This window comes from Trichosurus vulpecula, chromosome 6 (assembly GCF_011100635.1).
Source record: "Trichosurus vulpecula isolate mTriVul1 chromosome 6, mTriVul1.pri, whole genome shotgun sequence".
NCBI lineage: Eukaryota > Metazoa > Chordata > Mammalia > Diprotodontia > Phalangeridae > Trichosurus > Trichosurus vulpecula.
Window position 1 is genome coordinate 168,052,211 of NC_050578.1, and position 26,426 is coordinate 168,078,636.

Consider the following 26,426-nt stretch of genomic DNA (forward strand, 5'->3'; position numbering starts at 1 on the left):
TATTTCGTTTCTTTCATGCTATTTGATGTTCACCATGTCAAGAGTCTCCCAATTCTTCTTTTTAAGAATATATTCAGGGGCACCTAGGTGGCACAGTGAGTAAAGCACCGGCTTTGGAGTCAGGTGGACCTGAGTACAAATCCAGTCTCAGATACTTGAAACACTTACTAGCTGTGTGACCTTGGGCAAGTCACTTAACCCCAACTGCCCTGCCTTTCCCCCCTCCAAAAAAAAAAAGAATATGTTCAATATAGTCATGAGACTACTGTGTAATATATAACTATTTGTGTACCTCAATACTATCTCCTCAACCAACTCTTTGACGAATATCAACTTTTCCCACTTTTGTAGTGAACCCAACCATCAGATATTACACAGATTTAATTTGGAGTCTTATCAAGTTCTTCATAGAACTTCTCTCCCTCTTCATTCTCAGCAACCGATGTTGGTACATAAGTTGCAGTGATATACTTAGTGGTCTTTTTGCAAATACTTAGCATGAGAATAATATTAAATTACCAAATATAAGATAAATTAACATTTCTTGCTGCCTATGGACATGCAATAAAACCAATTTTGTACCTATTCCATTCTTTTCTGTCTCCAGTAATATCTGTAGACTCATCTTTTCATTTAGCTATAATTTGCTTCACCTTAGCAACAGCTAGTAAATATTCACAAAACAAATTTCACTACACCAAAGTCTCTACACAAAGTCACTACACATCAAAGTTTCAAAAGCAGTAGAAATTCTATTTTTTAAAATATATGACCATCTCTTTTACCAGTACACTACGAACTATGTGACCTCTCCTCCGGACTTGCAAGTGAAACTTTTTTTGTGCTGCTTTTCTCATTAAAATGTAAGCTAATAGATCCTCTATTACCCAGAGCTTATTAGCACAGTGCTTTACAAAGTACTTACTAAGTTCATTTCCTTTCATTCATAATTCATTCATTTAATTTGTAGTGGTAAATATCAAGATGGATATAGTGCTGCTTCTTCAGAAGTTTATTTATTTGACCAATTCAAATTTAGCACACCAAAAGTCAAATTAAAACTAAAAATAGCCTAAAAACCATATGACTAAGTAATATTTTGCCAACTTTTGAACTACTTTGGTATCATCACTACAGAAGTGAAAGGATTATTGTGAAAATAAAATAACTTTTTTAAGGCAGCTACAACGCCCAGAGAATAAAGCGTTAGGCTTTAAATCATAAAGATCTGAGTTGAAATCCATCCCTCTATCACAGTAATTACATCTTAAATACAAAATCACTTTCTTTTTAAAACTTGTATATCATGCTATGCTTGAGACAATCAATCAGCATACACTCATTGAGCAACTATCCTAAGCCAGATATTGTGCTCATCTCCCAGGATATAATAATAACCTCGAAGGGCCTTCCATGGGTTGAGGATAGGAAGATGATACATACACATAGAAGTATATATGTATAAAATAATCACACAGTAATTGGGTAGAGAGGCAGGAGAAGCTGGGGTGGGAGATTGATCATGAAAGGATTCACGGAGGAGGCGTTATTTGAGCAGAGCTTTGAAGGAAACGATATCATATAAAACAGGTGTGGAAAGAGTGCATCACAGGAGATGGAATGGTATACACAAGGAGCAGCAAAAATGCCAGCTTGGCTGAATTGATGAATGTGTGAAGGGGAAGAGTGTATATGGGATGGAAGGACTGGATTCAGCTTGTCAAGGGCTTTAAATGCTAAACAGAGGAGTTTTTGCCTTTTTGCTTTGTCTTTGTAGGCCTAGCATTTAGGAAAATAGTAAACTCTTCATAAATGCTTATGATTGACAGACTGATTTTCCTATAAGAATTAGGGAGCCACTAGTTTGTTGAGGAGAGTAACATGAATAGATCCATACCTTAGAAATACCCCTTTGGCAGCTGTGTGAAGGATATATTGAAAAGTATGGGAACTGAGGCAGAAGAGACTGCTATAATAGTCTAGGTAACAGGTGATATGGACCTGAACTAGGGTAATGAGAGAATATAAGAGATGCTGTAGATGTAGAATCAGCAAAAAAATTGAAACTGATTAAATATATGAAATGAAAAAATGAGGAGCTGAGGATGATTCTGAGGCTTTGAAGATGGATGAATACCATGAAATGAAGAAGGATGATGTACCCTTAACAGAAATAGGGAAGCTGAAAAGAGGAGAGGATTGAGGAAGAGGAGGGGTGTGTGTGTGTAAAAAGTTGAACTGATAATGATGAGATAATAAATTTCCTGCTATTCCTAAAGTGTTTACCATTATTTCCCATTCTCTTTTTTTAATTTTAATTTCTTTAAGATTGGGTCTATCCATCTCTCCCAGATCATTCACAGTACTAACTGACACACAGAACTCTGACTTGCTCTAACTAAAGCCAGTTCACCTCTCCTTAGGCAGCCAAATGGCTCCCTCTTCCATAATACGCCCTATTTAGTATACACAGTAAGACAGACACATTCAAGAGATCTACCACACTCAACAGTTCATTTCATTCTTGCCACTAAGAGCTTTTCTTATTTTCTTTGAAGATGACTAACAATTCTCATTGCCAATGATGGACTTTTAAAGAGGTTGCTTTTTTAAAATGGCTTTGGAACAAACGAGGGCTATCACACTATTAGAATATTTTCAACTGTCCAGAAGAAAACAAAACATATGTGAATTATAATATAGAATGCTTTTAGTCTTATCAGAAAACCCATGATGAGTTGAAAAAATTCAGTTATTCATATTTATTCAAGAAATATTTATATCATAACATTAGAAGGCATTAATATTCATCTCTACTAGGATTTCACTGATTAAAAAATCTTGGAATTTCACTAACCAAATTTACAACTCACTCTAAAAATTTTAAATGTTAAAATAGAAAATATTCATGCAACTACTTTATAGTAAGATTTGTGTTTGTTTTTCCTCTAATTTTTACACTGTTTCAGAAGTGACAGATAATCTAGTCAGTTAACTTCAAACTGTCTGCATGATTATTAAAAATACATCACACTAAACAGCTAAAAATAAATGTAAGTGGCACAAGGACCAATGAAACTATGAAACTAATTTTAATTCATGTATTTTATCTATATTTATCAACAATTTGAATTCAAAGTATTAATCTCATACACACTGGCAAAAACAATTCATCCTTATCTATGCCTTCATACATACTTCTTTGTCCCCAAGGTAACATCCATTTTACTAGAGAAAGGACAAGTGTAGTCAAAGATATTGAATTAAAATCCAGGTTTGGGCTACATAATATATGACTCTGAACAAGAAAACCCCTCTCAGAGCCTCAATTTCCTCCTCTATATATCAGGAAGTTGGATTAGAAGACATATAATTTGCTCAATAAGCTTGTAGAAAAAGCAAAATACATTTATCATCTCCACTTCACTGTCCCATTCACTTTTAAACCTTTTGAAATTGGATTTTCAATTTCAATCACCTGTTCAAATGGAGGGGAGGCCGGGAGAGGAAGCAAGAAGGCACAGATTATTCAATTCTAAATAAAAAATGCAAAAGCTGAAGAAGGAAACAAGTTCAGGTTAGGTCTGAAAGGTTTATGCAAGCACTACACCCTAATAATCTCTCAAGCTACTGTCTACTTCTTGTTTTCTCAGGTAACTTTCTAGAAAAACTGATCTCACTCCCTGCCTTGACTTTGCCACCTTTCATTCACTCCTTAATCCTTTACAATCTGGCATCAGACTTCACCACTAAGTCAACTGAAATTAAAATTACCTTCCCAAAAGTCATACAGTACATTGTAAAATAAATCTTCATAGGCAAGTCTTAGATTCAGAAAAGAGGAAGCCTTTAGTAACCTTGGAGGAAGGCAGTTTCAAAAAAAGTAGGACAGAAATCTTATTTTACCAACTTAAAAAATGAGTAAGTAGTAAGGAGATGGAAACAGCAAATGAGCAGTACTTTTTCTAAAAGATTAGAAGTAAGAAAGAGAAACAGAGTAAGTTTAGGGACTAACAAAGAAGGTTTTTATTTTTAAAGAAAAGAGAAATCTAAGTGTATTTGTAGACAGAGAAGTCAGTGGAGTGGAGGGGGCGTGGGGCAGGGGGAGTAAAGAATGAAAAAAAATGACTGACCAATGGAATATTGCACTGGAAGAAATACAAAGAATTGGGATTAAGGAGACAGGTGCAGAAATTAATATTGGAGGAGAGGAGGGTCTTCTTATTCTTTAAGATTTAAGAGAGAAAAACATGACTAGGATATGGCACAGAAATGTTGAGAAGCAGGGAAAAGAATAAGGAGTCAATCTAGAGATGAAGGAATTGCAAAGAAAATAATGGAGTGGAAAGTACAAATAAAAGGTATCCAGTCTCAATTTATACTATTTAACAGTAATCACCAAAACTATTTGGTACTTAATCAAAAAACAGAAAAGCTGATCAACGGAAGAGATTAGATAAACAAAAGACAGCTAAGTGGCTCAGTAAACAGAGTAATGGACTTGAAGTCAGAAGACCTGTGTTCCAACATGATAAATACAGAAATGTTTTGTAATGTATAACTTATATCAAATTGTTTACCATCTCAGGGAGTAGGGAGAGGAGGGAGGGAAGAGAACTTGGAACTCAAAATTTTAAAAAACAAATGTTAAAATTGTTTTTACATGTAATTGGGAAAAAAAATAAAATACTATTTCAAAAAAAAAAAAAGGTGACCTATGTTCAAATCCTGCCTCAGACACATACTAGGTAGCTGTATGGTTTTGGACAAGTCATTTAAACAGTTTCCTCAACCATAAAAACAAGGATAATAATAGCACCGAACTCTCTGAGGTTGTCGTGAGCATCAAGTAAGACAGTATTTGTAAAGTGCTTTGCAGACTCTGCTATAATAAATGTTAGCTATTATCTTTATTATAAGGCCCAGAAGTAATCAAAGTAGCATAGTGTCTGATAAACCAAAGGATACCATCTATTGGAGTAAATCCTGTAGGAAAACTGAAAAGCAATCTGGCAAGGGAATGACCTTAGGGCTAACAAGTTATATCATATACCTACAATAAGCTTCAAAACAGATACATGACCTAGACCTAAAAGGTCAAATAATTTTTTACAAAACTGAAGGATATATTTTTCACAACTATGGCTAGAAGAATTCTTAACTAAAACTAAACATCTTTAGAATCACATGGTTGTTCTTCCTATTATGCACTTAGTTTCCTCATTGGCAAATTGAGAGAAATAGAATAGATGACTTCAAAGGTCCTTTTTCATCAATAAATCCTATAACTGTAGGCTCCTAGAGCTGAGTTTTCACCTTGTCTTGCCTGAATCCAGACCTCCACATCACTTCTAGCCATCTCCACAACCTTGCTTTCAGCCCCTTCTTATATGTTGTCTTCCCCTACCGGATTATGAACTGTTTCAGGATAAGGAACTTGTCTTGTTTGCCTGTATTTGTATCCTCAGCACTCATCACAGTACCTGACACATACCTTACCTAGCTATAAAAATAAACAAGACAGGTAATCACATAAGAATAAATTGACAATTCCAGGTATATAAAATGTGTAAGTTTTTGTACAAGCAAACTAATCACAGATAGAAAGAGAAAAGCAGTTAACTAGGAAAAATCTTGATAGCAAATATATCTGATAAAAATCTTATATCAAAGATATGTGCACACACACATATAGTGGGATGTGAAACTATAAAACAAGAGTGATTCTCCAATAGACAAGTAGTCAAAAAATATAAACATGAATTTTTCATAACTATTACAAAGCTATGAAAAATTATTCTAAATCACCAATAAGAAGAGAAACACAAAATAAAAGAGTTCTATATCACATATACATAGGCCTGGCAAGGATGAAAGAAGATTGAAGTAGAAAATGTTAAAGAATTAAATGAATTAGAAGTGCACGATGAGATATACATTTTCAAACTGATCATGGGTTATTCTCTTTTATTTGATTAGTTTTTTGGCTACAAGGGAGAATTATCTCCATAGGGCTAATGTTAGTGAAAAATAATACATAAAACACAAAAAGCATCAATAAAACAAAAACTACAGAGAAAAAAAACAAGTTCAGATGAGGACATAAATAGGGTAAATTAGTGTACACTTATTTAGTGTGCAAACCATATTTAATGGAAGTTTGTAATTTCATATAATAATACTCTGTTCTTTGTTGGAATACTGGAATATTTGTTCATGATTACTAAGATCATAAATTTTCTTGAATTTTAAAAAGAGGAAGGGAGAGCAACATTAAATCTCATAAGAGAAGTAGAAAAGATCATCAGTAAAGAGTCCAGTTGAGGTTAGATAACATAGATATTATCTATAGTGGACTTAGTCAACATAATAGTATGACTTTCTCCAGCAGTCCTTGGCTATGAGAAGGGTACGGGGACTGGGAGTTATGTAAGGTTGAGGAAGGTCAAGGAAATGAGAGAAAGATAGAGAAAATGATACCATTTAAATAACTGACCATGGTGGAAGTGATAGAATTGAGATGGAAGAATTAGACCTCATGTTGAAGGCAAAGAGTAAACTTAGAAATGTGCAGGTAATGTGGGGAAAGAGATTATTATCAGAGGTGAATTTATGAGTTAAAAATCTTAAAGGCTTAGCAACTTTGAGTTAGAATGAACTCTAGGAAAAGGGAGCTCAAGGTTATAGAAATCATATTATTTCAAAAAGGCTTCAAGTATAGGATAATCTACAAAATAATCTTTAAAGTCCCTTCCAACATTAAGATTCTGTACTTTTAAATTTATTTGGGGCACAACCCACAGTTTAAGAAGCACTGAAGTGGTCTCGAGTGGAAAAAGTTTAAAAAGCCCTGATCTAAAAGACAAAAGGAAAGGGGCAAAGGAGGAGGGTTCAGGGGGATCTGAACTGAACAGCAGAAAAGAATCGTGACACAAAACATTCAGAATCTCCCCGTCATACAACCCCGAAAGAGAAAAGTTAGGACCAACAACAAAAAGTTACAAGAATTGATGAAAAATCAATGGCATAATGAATGTAATGAAATACTACTGTGCTTAAACGTTGAGAGATAGTTTCAGAGAAACCTCTACGACTTGTATAAAATGATACAAAGTGAACTGAGCAGAACCAGACGAACCAATCATACAATAATAGCTCTTTAATCAAGAAGAAAATGTTTTTAAAGCATGACAAAAATTTACAGGAAGGTAGATCTCAGCTCAATAAAGGAAAGAGTATCTGAAGAAGTACATCTATCTAAACACGTAATGGGTTGCTCTTGATTACTAAATATGTTCAATGTATAGATTACCATACTTAGTGAGAGATAGCCTTCCCAATGCTAAAATTCTATGACACAGATAAAAGAGGGAGAACTCTAATAGTTTCTTGAAAATAAGCAAAGAGTAACAAGAGAAATTTAAATTAAAACAACTCTAACAAATCTCAGACTGGTAAAGATGACCAAAGGAGAATATAAAGATTGTTGTAAGGACTACGAGAGGACAGGGGTATTAATGAACTGTGGGTGGAATGATGAATTCATGAGACAATTTTAGAAATTAATGTGAATTAGATCTCAAAATTTTCTAAACTGTACAAAGCCTCTGAACCAAGCAATATCACTACTAGGCATTTACCTAAAGAAATCAAAGAAAAAAAGGAAAAGACTACATACATAAAAATAGTTATATCACAGCAATTTCTGTTGTAGCAAAGAACTGCCCAATTAGAATGGCTGGAAAAATACCAAATGCAGAGAATGATAAAAGAGACAAGTTTTAAAGAAACCTGTAAAGACTTTTATAAACTGATGCAGAGTGAAATAAGCAGAACCAGGAAAACTTATACAAGACCTACAACAATTTTGAAAGAATTAAGAACTATGATCAACACAATGATCATGACAATATTAGATGTTTGAAGAAGTATCAACTGAAAGAAAAACAAAGAAACAGAGATACAGAAGGCATAAATTTTCAAAGATCAAATTTAAATGATCAAATGAAGTAATATTTGTAAAGCATTTAGCACACTGCCTAGCACATCGTAGCCACTTAATAAAATGCTTCTTCCGCTAATGCATTGTTGGTGGAGTAGTGGACTGATCCAACCATCGTGGAGAGCAATTTGGAACTCCAAAGGGCTATAAAACTGGGCATAACCTTTGATCCAGCAATACCACTACTAACTGGATCCCAAAGGCAGAATTTCTAGACATAAAAAGGGGAAATGACTTTCATGTACAAAAATATTTATATTATAGCAGTTCTTTTTGTGGTGGCAAAGAATTGGAAATTGAGGGGATGCCCATCAACTGTGGAATGGCTGAACAAGTTGGGGTATGTGAATATAATGGAATATTAGTGTGCTGTAAGAAATAATGAGCAGGCAGATTTCAGAAAACCTGGAAAGACTTGCATGAACTGCTACTGTGAAGCAAGCAGAACCAGAACATTGTACACAATAATAGCAACATTGTGTGATGATCAACTTTGATAGACTTAGCTCTGCTCAGCAATAACAACTCCAAAAGACTCATGATGGAAAATACTATCCACGTCCAGAGAAAGAACTATGGAGTCTGAAAGCAGATTGAAGCATACTATTTTCTTTTTTTTGTTTGTTTTTCCTTTCTCATGGTTTTTGCCTTTTGTTCTGATTCTTCTTTTGCAACATGACCAATATGAAAATGTTTAATAAGATCGCACATGTACAGCCTATATCAGATTCCTTGCTGTCTTGGAGAGGAGGGAAAAAAAAATTTAGAACTCAAAATCTTATAAAAGTAAATGCTGAAAAGTATCTTTACATATAATTGGAAAAAATGAAATACTATTACATGGGAAAAAAATAAAAATTAGAAAAAATAAAATGCTTGTGTGTCCATCCCCCTCCCCTTCAGACAGAGTAAATGAGAGTAATTACTTTGTTCATTCATACTTATTTGTTACAAGAAAGGGCACTGGGGGACAGAGGAAGCGGGAAGGTAGTAATAGACACCAAAAGAAAGGGAAAAAAACATCAATGAAGTATTTTTACGATACACAAAAAATAGCTAAGAACAAGACCAGACAAGCAGAGATTATTGGTCTTTTTTTTTAAAGCAAGCCCATATAGTAAAGTATTTATATAATATATTTCAAACTTTTCAATCCTCAGAGTATCTCTGATAAAGGCCTTATTTTTCAAATATAGAGAAAACTATGAGTCAAATTTATATGAATACAAGTCATTCCCCAACTGATAAATGGGCAAAGGATACGAAAAGTCAGTTTTCAGATGGAGAAATCAAAGTTATTTACAGGCATATGAAAAAAAAATGCTCTAAATCACTTTTGATTAGAGAAATGAGAATTAAAATAACTCTGAAGTCCCACATCACACCTATCAGATTGGCTAATATGACAGAAAAGGAAAATAATAAATGTTGGGCAGCATAAAGGAAAATTGGGACACTAAATGCACTGTGGGTATAGCTGTGAAATGATTCAACTATTCTGAAGGGCAATTTGGAACTATGCCCAAAGGGCTATAAAACTGGGCATACCCTTTGATCCTGCAAAGCCACTATTAGATCTGTATCCCAAAGAAATCCCCCCCAAAAACAGGGAAAAGGACCCATATTATGTTATGAAAGAGAAAGAATTTTAACTAGATTTTGAAGGATGGTTATGAGTTTGATAGGCAGGAGGCACATTCCAATCAGAGGTAATGAAAAAAATAAAAAGATTAGGGCCAAATTATGGAAGGACCCTGACTTAAATGCTAGATTATATAACGAGAAAAGTCAAAATTATGAAGAAAATTTTTTAACAAGAAATTGACAGGCTCAGACTTGGGTTTAGGACAATTAATCTGCTGGTAATGTGGAAGATGAAGTGAAAAGGAAGAGGACAGGAAGCTGAGAGAATATTGCAACTGTTTAGGTAAGAGATAAAAGCTTCAATTAAATTGGAAGCATCAAGAGAAAAGAAGTTGCCCACATCAAAATCTTATGTCCATAAGTTTAATACCACCTACTGATCTATATTAAATTGTTCTCTCTGAAGGAAATTATAATCCCTCAATTCTTGTAGAGAATTTCTCTAGCTTTCTGGGTATACTGCAGATTCCACGTCAAGGATCTGAGCCAGTACTTCCTGCTGCCTTCCAACAAGATTATTGCTTTTGATTCTCCTTCCACCAGTTTCTAAAATCCTCTGCACATTCAGAGTTTACATATGTCAAGTAGCTCTGAAACTGGAACGGTAATAACTGCTGAACTATATGCTGACTTAATGGCCAAGAAATGTAAAATATCTTAAAAGGTCATGCACAAAAATATGTTTACAATACCTTAGGGGGATTAAATGGATATGTTTCTGGTATTTTTATCTCTAGTTGGTATCTTCCTCCTAAAAAAAATTAAGAAGTTAGGAATATTAAACCAAATAAATTTCCATAGATTCTCAAAATCATGTAAGTTTACATTTGATCACAAGTCAGTTTGAATAAAACAAACCTAAAAGCTCAAAAAGCAATGCTTTAAAAAAAAAAAAAAAAGGTGGCTTACTTTGATTAAAATTTAAAGCAGACACTACCCACACCATTCAACATAAAAGGCATACAAATTAGCTATTATAATCAAGACCAAGATAACATGGACAAACTAAATAACCAACAACCCCCCCCCCCAATAGCCAATTCTTTCAAGTGATCTTTCTACTAGAGCTGCCATTGGGTAAAGTACTAATCACTAAATTAAACCACTTTTATTTCTCCTGCATCACTTTTGATAACTGTGCTAAATGAAGAGTAAAACCAGAAAAACAACTGAAAGGCAAAGGGAAAAAAGCACTCAAATAGAACATTTTCACTCAACTTGAATTTAACTGTCAAAGATTTTAGTTAAAATGTGTAAAAAAAAAAAAAAAGGAAAAAAGGAAAGCTCTCCAAAAGAATGTTTTCATCAGTACACTATAAACAAAAGGCAGCCACTTCCCCACTGATTCACTGTGCCCCAAGAACAAAGTTCCTCTAAATACATGACAGAAAAGAAGTATTTATATGATATGGGATGGATGACCTATACGCTGATTTTATAATTTATTCCCTGTACTGACTCAAATATTGGATTAGAGGACCTCCTCTAAGAATCTCCTCAACAAGTCTAAGATGCTATTATCAATTACTATTCACAAACCACGACTCAAAAAAATATAAAACTGTTTACTAAAGTGAATGTTAGCTTCCCAGAACCATGGACATAGAATTAGAAGATACAACCAAAGCAGTGGTCTGTACCAAGTACAATATCTTCCGCTCCCATTATTTTGGGTCACTGAGTAAGGGAACAGGAAAGGAAAGCTACTTTCTCCATAACTTTTTCTGAACTATTTCTCTTTTTCTTGATAACTTCTTGATGCTGTCCCATTAGGGGCCAAAACACTCATGAGCCAGGAGAACTCACCTATGAGAGTATATATGTGATGGCATGAAGGAAAAAAAAAAGTGGTTGTGATAAAAGAAAAAGACAAGTTAACACTGAATGTTAAGAAATTTCATAAAAAAGGAAAAAACATGCAGATTTAAAAAAACAAAACTTAATCTGCCCTTAAGAGATGTCTGTAACAGACTGATCCCTTTTCATCTTATTTCAAAGATCCTATTTCTATTTCAAACATCCTATTATCATTTCATTAAATTCATGTACTTTCTCAATCTTCCATATGAAGTGTATCTTCATATAATAGAATGTTTCAGACAAGTCTTGTTTTCCCATGAGGTCTTAAATCATCATTTCTAATATACTGAACATAGGACTAGCATATCTAATTCTACTGTATTAAAACTTCAAATTTAGGACAAGGCTATAAATATAATTATGGAGACATTTTGAAAGTAAAAAATTAGAAGATTATCACATCAAAGAAATACAAGAAAATCCACTATGATCTCTATTATTCATACTACTCTCAATGCCTGGCATAAAGTGAATTTGTTCATGATTTTAGCACTGACACTATACATGCTTGATCTCAACACCAATCAAAGTCAGGAAAGTGATTTTGAAGAATGAGGAGGAGTACTACCCACAATTTTAAAAGAACAACAATGCAGCCCTTACAAAATCAAATTGGAAAAAAAAAAAATTCCTGAGTACGAGATTATAAAAATTCAAAAGATATTTAAGAAGTCATTAGCAATTTATACAATTATTCTGTAGTTTAGTTTTTTATAATATTCAGAAATATATAGAAATTTCCCTTGCTATTCTAGTTACTAGAGGATGGTTTGCCATAGTGTGCTATCTCATCTGACAACTCCCACATTAAGACCTACTAAACCAGCCCTTCAAAAATAATGCCCCTCCAAAAGAAATTACAAAAGTTAAAACACTATAAAATATTTTACACATGTTAAACTTTTCATGTAAAAGGCTCTACAGTTATAAACTCATGTATTTTATTTAGAATCTGAAAGTTAAAATTTTTATTTTATCATCTTTGTGATAAAAATAAAACATTCAAGTTCACCTCTCTTAACTAGAGCCAATGTTGCTGGAAATATATCAATAATGCTCATCGGTTCAAAAATTAATAACCTCACTTGAAGCACTAAGCTAACTCCATTCCCTCATTTTTCATTATTTCTATGCCTTACAGCTTAGTTTTTCAAAGATACATATTTCCAAACCCTACAATAAGAAAAAGTATGGTAACTTGTAATTTAGTAATCTTAGAGCTAAAATGTATCTAGTAAGAAGCATGTTACACCTAACGGCTTATTCCCTACGATAATGCTTGGTATTGAGAATTTATCATGAAATCTGCAGTAGACATCTGTAAGTTATAATTGGCAACAGTTAATACGGAAATCCTAGAGACCTCCAAACAAACTACTAAGTATTATTCTACAATACTAGTTTTTCTAAAAGCTTTTTTAAGAACAATTATATCACACTCTATAAAAATATTATAATTACTATAATATTCATAATAAGTACGAATATATACATTCTTAACTCTTGATAATCTGAGTTTAACCTAACAAATATCTGCTGCGCAATTTACAGATAATGAAGGCATTGTGCTGGGGATCTGGGTGGTCTATGACAAAGATCCAAAACAATAATTATTTAAAAAATCATGTGAAAGGTTTGTAAAATGTTTTTATATGCCACTACAGTCATTCCTATGCCTCAATGTAGTAACAGAATTGACCCTGTGCTCCTGAAGACAAATTCAATCTCTGGCATGTCCTACTGCAAAAGATTCTCATAAGAAAGCAACAACAGTCTCAACCAAGGAAATGTTGAAAGAATGGTAGCCTGGTAAGATTTGCAATGAGAATGTGCACTCTGATCCTGGCTCTGCTAAATTAATATCTGCATGATCTTGGATAAGTCACAACCTCTCTTAGGCCTATTTCCTCATTTGTAAAATTTGAAGATTAGAATAGATGATCACTAAGGTCTCTGCTAGCTCCAAATTCTGTGATTCTCCAAGCAGCATACTTTCAAAATGATCCCCAAACAAACGCCCAAGTGAAGACTGTTTTAGACAAAGCACCTCATCACACTTATCTGTTATGGTATAAATGGGTTGTGGTCTGTTTGGGAGGGAGTACGCAAACTAGTACAATCATGGATCTTTTGAAGCACTGAAGTAAATTCGTCGATTAAATCTGATTACGGATGTCTAATGTTCTAGAAAGAATCCTTCACATTTTATTTTCATCATTAAAATCTTTTACTATCAAAATCTAAATATGGCCCAGTTCAACACTTCAGGTGAGAAATAAATATCAGACAAATCAATTAGGAGGACCAATTTAATTACAGAGATCTTTCTTCTCTCTTTAAACAACACCCCCCAAAAAATAGCCAATTGTTATTCACAACTTCTTTGTAGTAGGGAAAAATAAAATGTTTCATTTTCAACAGACTTCCCCTCCAGATTGTAGACTATGTGCATAAAAATAAAAGATTGCTAAATGTCAAAATGACACATCACAGATGCCAAGTGGATAATAATGAGGTCTGTCTACACTTTATGAGATAGGGATATAGTGTATATTTTATACAATCATATGTAAAATATAACCATAGCTCTTCTAAATCTTGCTCATATAAACAGAGAAAATATAACTGCTAAATCTTATTTACTTAAAAACAAAAAAAATCAAGGTTCAAAGAGGAAGAAAAAATCTAGATAAATAGCATTGAAATTAAGATATCAAAACATTATATAAAACAATTAAATTACTATCAACTCAAGTAAATAAAATCTAAACATTGAAAAAAAATTTAAATCATTACAATCTGCAGATCTATCAAGACAACCCTACTTTACAAAATATTTTACACAAAAATTTACTACTTGCCTTCATACGGTGTGTCTGGCGGTCCCGCTATTTCTCCTCTTAATTCTGTAAAGTTTTCATCTACAAGATCTACTTTAATTTGATTTTTGCTCGTCTTAAAAATAAACAGAAAAAAAATTAGTTAAGTAAGCAACAAATAAACATCTATTTTTTTAAATGCCACAGCTTTTATTTTAAAGCATTTTCTACAATTGTTTAAAAAAATTCTGCGAATTAAAATTCTCAGTGAAGCTTTACAACCCTTTTCAAAAGCACAAATTTTATCCAAGTAAAAAGTGATTTAGTTTCTTAGCATGTTTGAACAGTGGAGTGAAGGTGAGTAGGAAAGGAGCTCAGCCCACCAACACTGTGAAGGGGAGAGTAGGTCCAAGTGTTGAAATGAAGCTAAGACCATGCAGTCTATTCCACAGGAGAAGGGGGATGGGGAAGGGGAACAGGTATTCAGACAGTCTAACCTAGAGGGGGACAGGAGGAAAGAACACAATGAATGGTTGTGGGGGAGGAGCTTCCTTCCATTTAACCTAGTTCCTGCTGGGCCCACTTAAAAGGATATTTAACCATATAAAAAGGTCATGTTTTTTTTTTCACATTTTTTCTTAAAATAGTAAGAGTAAAATAGATGGAACCATCTCAAAGAAACAATTCCTAATCAAATAAGCGTTAGAGTCGTGATCACAAAAGACAATTTCAAGTTTGTAAAACTGCAAAATCATTTGCACAAACAAAATGAATGCAGGTAGGAGAAGAGAAAAATGTGGACCGGGGAAAAAAATCCTTGCATCAAATATCTATGCTATAAGGATCTGATATCCAAGATATACCTGAAGTAATACAAATATAAGGCAAGGAACACAATGAATAAGGGGACAAAACACTACTCAAAAGAAGAAATGCAAATTATCAAGAACCATAGGAAAGACTACTCCCAAGTCACTAAGAGAAGCATATATAAAAAGAATTTTGAGCTTTCAGCTCACACCAGCTTTGGACACTTGATAGTCATATATGTGACCCTAGGTAAGTCACTTAACATCTCTAAGGCTCAGTTTCCTCATATATAGAATAAGGGTGTTGGACTATATGGCTTCTTGGTGCCTCAAAGTCTTAATCTTTGATCTTATCATCTTCCTAATCTGGTACACTCAAGCCTATCCACCCATCATTTGATATACTGTCTCCCTTAAACTATAGTACAGTATCTATTCTTCCTTTCACCAGAGGAAAAAACTTCTAGTAAAAATGACTATATGCCTCTCTTCTTGTCTCTATTTCCTCTCCTCACTCACTTCTTAACCTCTTATAATTTGGCTTCCTACCTCACTCAACCAAAATAACAATGATCTCTCTCAGTGGCCAAAATCTGATGGCTGCTTCTCAATCTTCATTCTTCTTGATTTCAATGAAACACCTGACACTAACCTTCTCTCTTCCTAGATGCATTCTCCGCTATGGGTTTTCATGGCAATGTTCTCTCATTTCATCTGCCACAAGTTGGGATGGTCCTTTTCATTCTTCTTGCTCTATCATCTATGTCGTACTCCCTTAGGGTGTGTACTAAAGGTCCTCCTCGTCTTTTCTCCCTACACTCTCTCCTGTTGATCTCCTAAAATAGCTAGCATTTATATGTTGGCAATTTTACAAATATCTTTACAAATATCTCATTTTATCCTTGCAATAACCTTGAGAGGTAGGGGCTACTATTATCCCCATTTTATATAATGAGGAAACTGAGGCAAACCGAAGTTGAATGACTAATCCAGGGTCACACAGCTCATTAGGTGTCTGAGGCCACATCTGAACTCAGGTCTTCCTTACTCTACATCCAGAGCTCTATCCACTATAGTACCTAGCTGCCTCAATATGCTCCCATGCATTCATTATCTTATATAGGTTTCTCCCAGATCCATATGGTCAGCCTAGTCTAAGTTCCAAACCTGCATCAAGTATTGCCAATTGGACATTTACAAACAAATGTGCCATAAACAACTCAAATTCAACACACTCAAAAAAAGGAACTCATCTACCACCCAAGACCTGCCACTCTTCCTAATTTCCCTATTTTCTACACAAAGCACCACTGGTCCTTCTGGTAACCCAGCTTCAGAACTTCAGAGAGGAGCCTGAGTCTTCAGTCCTACCAATTCTGCTTTGACATCTCTTGTATCACTCCCCACCAATTCAAGACTTAATCGCTTTATACATAAACGATAGCAAAATTTTTCTTCCTATCTCAAATCTCTCCTCTCTGCAATCCACCCAGTTATTCCTAAAGGTCTGACCATATTACTTCCCTGCTCAAAAAGCTCCAGTGCTCGCTATTGACTGTAGGATATAATAGAAATTTCTTTGATTCAAATTCATTTACAGTTATTTCTAATCTTCATTTGAAAAATTATTATGCATTACTCTATTTCATCTACTCTAAATACTCCAGTCAAACTGACCTGCTTGCTGTTCTACACACAGAACATCCCATCACTTGGTCTCCAAGTCTTTGCCAAGGCAATTTCCCTCAAGACTGGAATATATTCCCTCCTAATTTCTGCTCTTAAGAATGGCCTAGTAACTAGGACCTAGTTTCACCTCCTCTAAGAGGATCAATGCCTTTCCTGATTCTCCCCTCAAATGACAAGGCTTTCCTCCTAAACAAACAAAAAAATGACTTTGTGTTTATTACTTAAATGGTTATCTATTGTTTTTCCCTGATGTCCTGGAGGATAGGGACCACTTTAGATTTTGTCTTCACATAGAGAAAAAGGTACACAGAGCCCTTAAGTGAATACTCATGGAGTGATAATCTTAATTTGAGAATAGCCAAAATGAAGTTTTCTAGAGGCTTTTTCTTTCTCTTTTTCTACTTATTTTTTCCCAGGTACCCTTTCAAAATCATTCTAACACTTAAAATTTAATAAGTAGAATGAGAAGGGAAGCATTTATTAGGTACCACAACAGTAAATAACTATAGTTACTTAGAAAGATGGAATAGACAAAGTCAAAAGATGAAGTGAGGGGGAGTTAAAGATAATAGCTGATTACATACTGACTCATTTTACCCAAGATGGAAACATCTGTAGCTGTTGCTCAATCTCCTATAACCTGCAAGTATATTAAGGGTAGTGACTGATAACTATAAATAATTTTCAAAAGCCCTACAAAACTTAAAGCTGAATATTTTCCTCTAAAATAGCAGGAACAGTAAATAACATTATATGATATTACACCCCCTGCTATACTAGTTAGCTTCAGCTAGTCACGACATTTTGCCCATAGATTATTAAATGCTGGCTTGTAAACAGAGTTGTCTGGTTTGTAAATGTTGTGCAACAGTTTCAATGTGGGTGAGAATGCAAAATGACAAAGAATCAGTGTGACAGCCAAATAGAGTACCCATCCCATTGACAATAATCATGCCTGTGTGCACTGTAGAGAAATATCACAATGCGGATATGTTCTTTAGAGAATGACTTATAAAATCAGGAATCAGATAAATAATCTACAAATATTTACTATATACCACCCATTGTACCAACCACTAACAGATACAAAGAAGTGGTTGTAATCAAATTAACAAAATACCACTACTATGGAAGACCACCATTAACAAATAATATTCTGCACAACAAAGCTATTTCCCTTCCATATGAATAATTATGTTGGACAGTAGTTTGCAAAATAGGCAAAGAAAGAGAAAAAGCTTGACAACTGATCCCCTCTACACATTAGCTATTTTTTCATCATGAAAGCAATTCTCACTCTCCAGCCTCATTTCAAACACCCCAATCATCCTTCACTCTGAGAAAATAAATAGAATCCCAAATCAAGATCTAGTTACTGAATAAGTCATAAATGAATTCTCCCCAAAAAACCACCTAGGACCAGATGGATTTACAAGTAAATTTTATCAAGAAAAGATTTATTTCAATTATCAAATAAACCGCTTGAAAAAATAGGAAATGAGATACCTAATTGCTTCTATCTCAATACATAAACCAGGGAGGGACAAATCAGAAAAAGAAAGCCTTATACATATACTATCTCCAATGAATAATGGCGCAAAATGTTTAATATTAGTAAGAGTCTACTCTTAATAAAGACTTTAAGTTATAATTAGGGATGATTTATACCAGGAATACAGTATAGATTCAATATCGGAAATCATATCATATTAATAAAAACTAACAAAATTACATAATTACATCAATAGTTGCAGAAAACAAGCTTTTAACAAAATACAATCCCTTTTTGTTAAAAACACTAAAAAGCACAAGAAGAAATGATACTTTTCTCAATATGATAAACAGCATCTCTCTAAAACCAACAACAACACTGCATGTAATAGGGACCTCACGTTTTTCCAATAAGATCAAAGGCAAAGATGTCCATTATGACCATTATTATTTAACAGTGCTAGAAACGGTATTTTATAAGAGGAAAAACAAATAGAGGAAATAAGGACAAAGAAAACAAAATTTTTGCTTTTGGCAGATAATGATACCCAGAGAGCATCAAGAGTCAGCCAAAAAATTAATTCAGGCAACAACCAGTAAAATATCAGATATAAAATAAATCCATACAAACCACTGGTAGTTCTATATTAACAAAAATCAGCAGGAAGAGATACAAGAGGAAATTTCACTCTACTATAAAATGTATGAAATACATGGAAGAAGACCTGTCAAGAAGAGATACACACAGCAAGTTATGTGATATATAGATCTAGCTATCTATGTAGATAAATAAGATATCCAGTCACACATGGGCACACGCACACGTGTGCGCACACACACAGGGAACAAAAAACACTCTTCACAGAAATAAAGACAGACATAAATAAGAGATTAATTGTTCACATATGGAACATGCCAATGTAACAAAAATGATATACTACCTAAATTAATTTACTTATTCAGTGAATTGACAAAGAATTATTTTATATATCAAGAATAAGAAAATTCATCTGGAGGAACAAAAAAGGTAAAGATTCTCAAGAGAAATAATGAAGAAAAAATGGGAAGGAGACCTAATAGTACCAGATCTCAAACTACACTACAAAGCAGTAATCATCAAAGCAATTAGGCACTGGCTAAAAAACGGAAAAGATGAAGGAATCAATTAGGTACACAACATACAGAAGCAAATATAGTATTAGTATTCAATAATCCCAAAGACTCCAACTACTGAGGTAAGATTTCAACGAAATCTGATGAGAAAACTGAAAAGTTGCCTGGAAGAAATTAGGTTTAACCCAAGTCATGCCACATCACAATAAGATCCAAATGGTTACATAATAATGGTCATATAATAAATCAAAGGGACAAAAAACAAAATAATTTTCCCACCTATAGAGAGAGGAGAAAGGTTCATAATTAGATAAGGGATGAGGGGATTGATTACAGAAGATGAAATGGAGAAATCTGATGAAATAAAACTGAAAAGAATTTTGTACAAACAAAACTAATGCTGTTAAGATTAAAAAGGAAAAGGGCAGCTAGGTGCGCAGTGAGTAGAGCACAGGCCCTGGAGTCAGGAGGACCTGAGTTCCAATCCACCCTCAGATATTTGACACACTTCCTAGCTGTGTGACATAGGGCAAGTCACTTAACCCCAACTGCCCTGCCTTCCCCCTTTCAAAAAAAAAAAAGATCAAAAAGGAAACCATTAATTGGTTTAAAAAAAATCTTTGCAACCAGGTTTCTGATAAAGTTCTGCTATCTGAGATATACAAAGAACTGATTTAAGTATTAAGGAGTCTCGAAAGTCTACAAGTTAAACATAAGAAGCTACACAGCTACAATAAGACTTTTGGGATACCTCATTTAAAAGAACAGCCATTCCCCAATAAATATATTGTCAAAGGATGTGAATGAGTAGGTGTCAATCAACAAAACCCAAGCCATTGTAAGAAATGGGAGGAGGAGTTTTGTTTCCACAGAACTAAAGGTGTGCTTCCCTGCCCTCCCCCACCCCAGCTTTAGCAGAGACCAGGCCTCAAGGTCGGTCAGGTGAGAGGTCAGAGGCTTGTATGCATGTGCATACTCTTTGAGAAGGCAGTCTGGGGAATTAGAGGCCAAACCCAATTGAACCTGTTCAAGCTTATCTAGGGTCTGGTCTTGGTCAAGAATCCAGGCCTACTGATTTGCATCATTTGCATATGTTAAAGAGGGAAAGTAGGGGAAGTAAAAGAATATAGTTTAATCCTAAACTAGGACAAGGAAAATCTAGTTAACTTCACTTTTGCTTCTGTATCCTCATTATCCTATTTATATAAACTGTATAACCTAGGAAAACTATGTAAAAAACAAAGACTGTAAACTAATCATGACTCTAGCAGGAGTAGAGGGAATGGTTACCCCTGCTCCTGCAGCTGTATCAGTGTGAGTGTTCCCCCGAGCACTACACCCGCTCTCTCCGGGAGCATAATAAAATGTCTTCCTCTGCCCACTCTGGCCCTGAGTTCTTTGGGTGTGAATGGGCAAATCACATGGATTTTCCTAAGGTCAAGTGAAGGGAAGCAACAGGCAGCAGAAGCTCGCCAGGCTTACTCCTGGATCTTGTCTTGGGGTGTCCTGTGATCCCCACTGTGGTGTTAAGAGGGCTACCACTCTGGATTCCCTTGGGGAACCCTGTGGTCTGCACGGCCTTCTTAAGGGGACATCACATGGGACTTCTGGCCCTGTCTTGGGAGCCTTGTGATCTTACTGCCATCCTAAGGGACCATCACTTGGGTCTTCCTTAGGGTCTGACCCCTATGAGGCCCTGTGATCCCCACAGATTAAGGGATGGCTACCACTTGGTCATCCTCTGGGAGTCCTGTGATCTGTACAGCCTTTCCTAGGGATTATCACAGGGTTCTTCTTCAGGACTTTGGCCCTGCCTAGGAAGTCCAGTGATCCCCAAAACCACGTCTCTCACACCATCAATACCCATATGAAAAAATGCTCCAAATCACTAATTATTAGAAAAATTAAAATTAAAGAAACCAAGTTTCCACTCCATGTCCATCTGACTGGCAAAGATGACCAAAAAAAGGGAAATAGCCATAGATGGAACTGGGGAAGGCAGGAACGATGGTGTACTATTGGTATAATTGTGAATGGTCTACACATTCTGGAAAACAACTTGAAACTATGCCTAAAAATTTACTAAACTGTGCATATTCTTGGATTACGAAATACTATTATTGAGTTTATGACCCCAAGGAATCAAAGAAAGAGAGAAAAAACTCCTTAAGTACAAAAACATATAAAGTAGCTCTTTATGTTATGGCAAAGAACTAGAAACAAAGGAGATGCTCAACTATGGCAAGCTTGAACAAATGATGGTATATGCGGAGTCACAGATTATTATTGTGCTTGGTAAGAAATAATGAAAAATATGGTTTCAGAGAAACTTGGGGTGACTGCTATGAACTGATACAGAGTGAAAAGAGCAGAATCAGATGATCAATTTTTACACACCTCAACTATAATGTAAAGAAAGACAACTTTTAAAGACTTAAGAACACTGATCAATCCAATACCCAACTATCATGACTATAAGAGAACTGATGTGGAAGCATGCTACTCACCTTGACAGAAAAGTTATAGACTAAAGGTAAAAATTATAAATCTATTTTTAGATATGGATAAAGTATGGATGTTTTGCTCCACTATGCTTATTTGATAAAAGAAAGGGTAGCCAGCAATGGGGTTTACCACCCCCCCCAAAAAAGGAGAAAGAATAGAAGGAAGAGGAAGACAAAACCACTGAATAATTTTTTTAAATATATAGGAGGGAGTAGAAAGGAGTACAATGAACAGCTCTGAAAGAACTTTTGAGTCTTTGTTATAAGGGATGGCTCTCTGGGAAAGAGGGTAAGAGATACAGGGGGAATTTAGAGCATGTAAAAACAAAAGATAATAAAAAAACTTATTTTTAAAAAGAAAAAGGTCATAATATATATTCCCCAAAAATGAAAGCTGTACAAAATAGGGATGTATCTTCACACAATCCTCTTTTTCTGTTCTAACTTTGCATACAGAAATGTTCCGTCTTTTGGTATTAAATTCAAAATAATTTTGCTATTGTTGTTTAAAGTGCACAGATCATAAAAAAGGATGTTCAGAAGGACATAGACAATTAGGACAGCTTTGGAACTAATGTTACACTAAAAATTTTTAAACTATGCTATATGCAATGAAATTTGTTATTTCATGTACAATTCTCTTTTTCTGTTGTTTACAAAAATGCTCATATTTCCTGGTGTTTGTCAAGAATAATGAAAATTTTAAGAACATAGTTTTGGTTTCTTTTTTTTTTTGTCTAGACCAGGGGTGGGTTGAAAAGCTAAACTGGGCTTGGGTGGTGATGAGAACTTTAAATGCCAAACATAGTAGTTTATTTGATGTTATTTATATATTAATAATAGGAAGTCACTGGAGTTTATTTAATAGGGGAATGAAATGAGTACACCTGTACTTTATGAAAATTACTTTGATAGTCTGTTAAGATGGATTAGAGGACAGACCTGAGGCAGGGAAATCAATTAAGAGGCTATTTCAATAGTCCAAGCAAGTGATAAGGACTTGTGTTAGCTGTGGGTGGGGTCCAGGTTAGTAAAGAGAAAAATCTTTGCAGCTTCGGATAAAGGTCTGATAACTGAGATACATAAAGAGCTGATTTAAATACAAGATGTCCCCAGGAGCTTGCATGAGGCCTAATGCTAAACTGCACCAAGACTTTTGGAATGCACTGTATATAAGAATGACAGCCATTCCCTAAAACAAGTTGTGGAGGCAGAAACTACAAGGTCTAGAAAATACTGGACATGAGGTGAAGGAGAGTGAGTAAAAGATAATGCCAAGGGTTGGCATCCTAGACAGAAGTAGAGAAATTCAGGAGGTTAAGTTTGGGGAGAAAGGAAATGATTTCTGCTTTCAACACACCAGTCAGTCAATATTAAGCACTTAGTATTTTCCAGGCACAATATCAAGCACTAGGGATACCAAATATAAGCACAGAGATTCCCTACCTTCAAGAAGCTTTCATTTTAATGGGGGTGGCAGGGAGAACAATATAAAAGGGAGCTTCTTACTAACAGAAGAAAGGGGCCACAGAACTGGAGTGATGTTCCAGGGTGAGAACGCTGTTAATTCAAAGTGGTGAAGCCTGGAGAGTCAAAAACAGAGCCATTGAATTTTAAGTCTAATGTGAAAACCAATTTGAAATATTCAATAGGAAGCTGAAAAGAGAGCTCAGGAGAAAAAAAAAACTGGTACATAATAAATAAAATTGGAAATAGTTTGTATAGAGATGATAAACAAAAGAGGGGGAGGGAGGTGATGAGGTCTCTAAGAAACAAAACAAAGTGTCAAGGCGGAAAGAAAAAGGGTCCAGGGCCAGAGTTTTTGGGAACACCCATAGTTGGGAGTGTGATATGGAAAATGAGCCAGCAAAGCAGAATGAGAATGAGCAGTCAGGTAGGAGGAGGACCAATGAAACAAGAATAGAGTTATGAAAATCCAAAAAAGAAAGAATATCCAAGGAGTTCCAAATGCTCTAGATATCATGCAGATTGAAGACTTTTTGAAAAAAGGCCATTAAGAGACCATTGGTAACTCTGGAAAGAGTAACTTGAGTGAGAAACCAGACGTCAAACCAAAAAGAACTGAGATATATATGAGAGAGTAGAGAAATGGATGTGGAAGAAATGAGTATAAACTTTTTTTTCCTAGGAGTTTAGCTGTCAAGAGGAACATAGATGTAAGACTTGAGAGTTCTCACTACAATCTAGTGAGAGTTCATTTGGTCCGAAGGAGACTTGGGTATATTTGTAGCAGTCAGGGAACGAGCCAGTAGACAAAAGAAATACCAAAAATTATTAGCAAGACGAGATGATTTCAAGCACAATGACCTAAAGAAGATGAAGGTTATAAAGGTTCAAGAGAGGTTACCTCTTCAAAAACTAGAAAAGGAAGATTGAATTTGAGGGGTTTTGAAAGGCACAGAACAGGAAAAGACAGAGGTTCCCAAAGAAGAGCTTTTACTTTCTCACTTAAACATAAATCTAAACACAGATGGGGGTGTGGGGGTCGGGGTGGGGGCATGCTATAGAGGGACTGAGAAGGCCATTGAGTGAGCAAAACATAACCGAGACAGCATGTGCTCAACTAGAATTGACACTATGTCGAGAAACCCACAGGAGATCCTATCACAATAGAAAGAGTCTACAAATTTATAGGAGGGTAAGGAAAAGAGCTGTACAGAATGAAAAAAAAGTAGCTGGGCTGCAATCCATGCCACTGAGATTACAGAACCACCTAAGTACCAAAGTAATTGTTATATAAAATAGTAACTATAATCAGCTCAAAAATCAAAGTGTCCCTAGTTTGAGGTAAATTTATTAATTTATATCCTCCTCTAAAGGCCATAAACTATGTGGTCCTTCTTTCCCTCTACTCCCCTAAATTTCTTTCACACTAAGCTTTAGGCTCTTTTCTGTAATAAATCTATCCTTATAATCCAATTGCTTTCATTTCTCATTCTCATCACATGTACAATCTTCAATATTCCACCATCTACCTACTACCAAAGTCCACTCTCATTCAACGTACTATTTTCATCAAAAGGCTTATATTTTCAGATTTTGTCTAAATGGCCTTATACCTACCAAATGACAAACTTCAGCACCCAGCACACTGACTGGAATAGCAGGTCCTTAACAAATACTTGTTGACTGACTATTCCAAGTGAACACTTATTCAAATCTTAGACTATGTGTTATCTCCACTTATCTCCTTTTTTCCTTAAGAACATGTACTCCTACCATTAGTCTATTTGTTTATACAAATATATACAAAAGAAACATTGGCAGAATCATCCAAATTGATTACCTGTTACTTTCTGAGTTATTTATTCAAGATTGATGCACAAATTAATTCAGTGATCAGTAACAGAAGTGGGATGCTGTTGGACACCAAGGAGTCCATAAACTAGAATATGAATCACTTAGTATTTAGTTGTATGTGTCCAGGTCCCTCTGAATTTTTCTACAGGTTTTGATATCCTCTTCCCTGTACACCCTCAGTAGATCTTTACCTGAGATTGGAAACTAATGTCCTATGGTACATGATACTTTTTTTTGCTTGTTTTCTATTTCTATAAAGCTACAAAAATTAATCAAACTCGTAGAACCAAACAATCTGTTGCCAAATTTATTGCAATTTACAACCAAATCTCATAACAGCTATTATTTCCTTATAAATTCAGCCCAAAAAATCGCTCCCTCTATCCCCCCATCCCATCCTCTGGAGCCATGCAGAACCTGCTTAATCCTACTTCAACTTGTTTAAAGAAAACATTAGGCTATCTTTTTTATACATCTTAAACATGCTTCCCCACTAAGACTAGTTCAGTGCAGACTAACCTGAGATTGATTCAGAATACTTTAGTCATAGTAAAATTCCAAACACCAAGTGAAAGAAAGAATATACATCCTGCATAGCCTTAGGGAAATTCTGCCAGGTCTAAAGACCTTTTTAAAAATAGGAAAAGTTCATTTCTAAGCTAATTTGTAGAGGTGCATCTGCTATAAGACCTAGTACCCATATCATTTTAATAATTAGTTTTCATTTGTAAGTTTTACAAAGTGCTTGCAAAAATATGTGATCTCATTTGTTCCTCACAACCACCCAGTGAGGTTAAGTGCAACCTACTTTACAAATAAGTACACTAACGGTTATAGAATTTAAGTGACTTGGCTAGAGTCACAAAGCTATTATTTAACCCAGAATGTGAACCCCAAACTTTTTGACTTTGGGTCCAGCCCTTTGTTCACACTGCTTTTCTAAGTTTACTGTCCTTTTCCCAAAAACTATTTTTAGTTGATGTTAAGTGATTTAAAATCCTATTGTACTAAATTCACATTTGTGCTATGAAAATTATTCTTTCCTTGGTTTGTGTTACTATGTTCTCATTACCAGTAGGAATAAATACTACTTTTGTATTTTTTCTAGGTTTTATACTGCTTCATTCTTAAGTGAAAGCTATAATAATATAATCTAGTTTTCTTTAATTTGTGA

At 34.8% G+C, this 26,426-nt stretch overlaps 1 protein-coding gene across 2 annotated transcripts in view; it reads right to left on the reverse strand.

Moving 5' to 3' along the window:
- Positions 1-26,426, reverse strand: part of UBE2K (ubiquitin conjugating enzyme E2 K) — a 73,130-nt gene that overhangs the window by 39,208 nt on the left and 7,496 nt on the right. The window contains exons 2-3 of one of the 2 annotated variants that reach the window (XM_036763185.1): positions 14,368-14,461; positions 10,339-10,397 (exon numbers count right to left, since the gene is read on the reverse strand). The exons of the other annotated variant lie outside the window; for it this stretch is intronic. Of the exons in view, the coding sequence (XP_036619080.1) occupies positions 10,339-10,397; positions 14,368-14,461 (153 nt within the window). The remainder of the gene's footprint in view (positions 1-10,338; positions 10,398-14,367; positions 14,462-26,426) is intronic. 2 annotated transcript variants of the gene reach the window in all.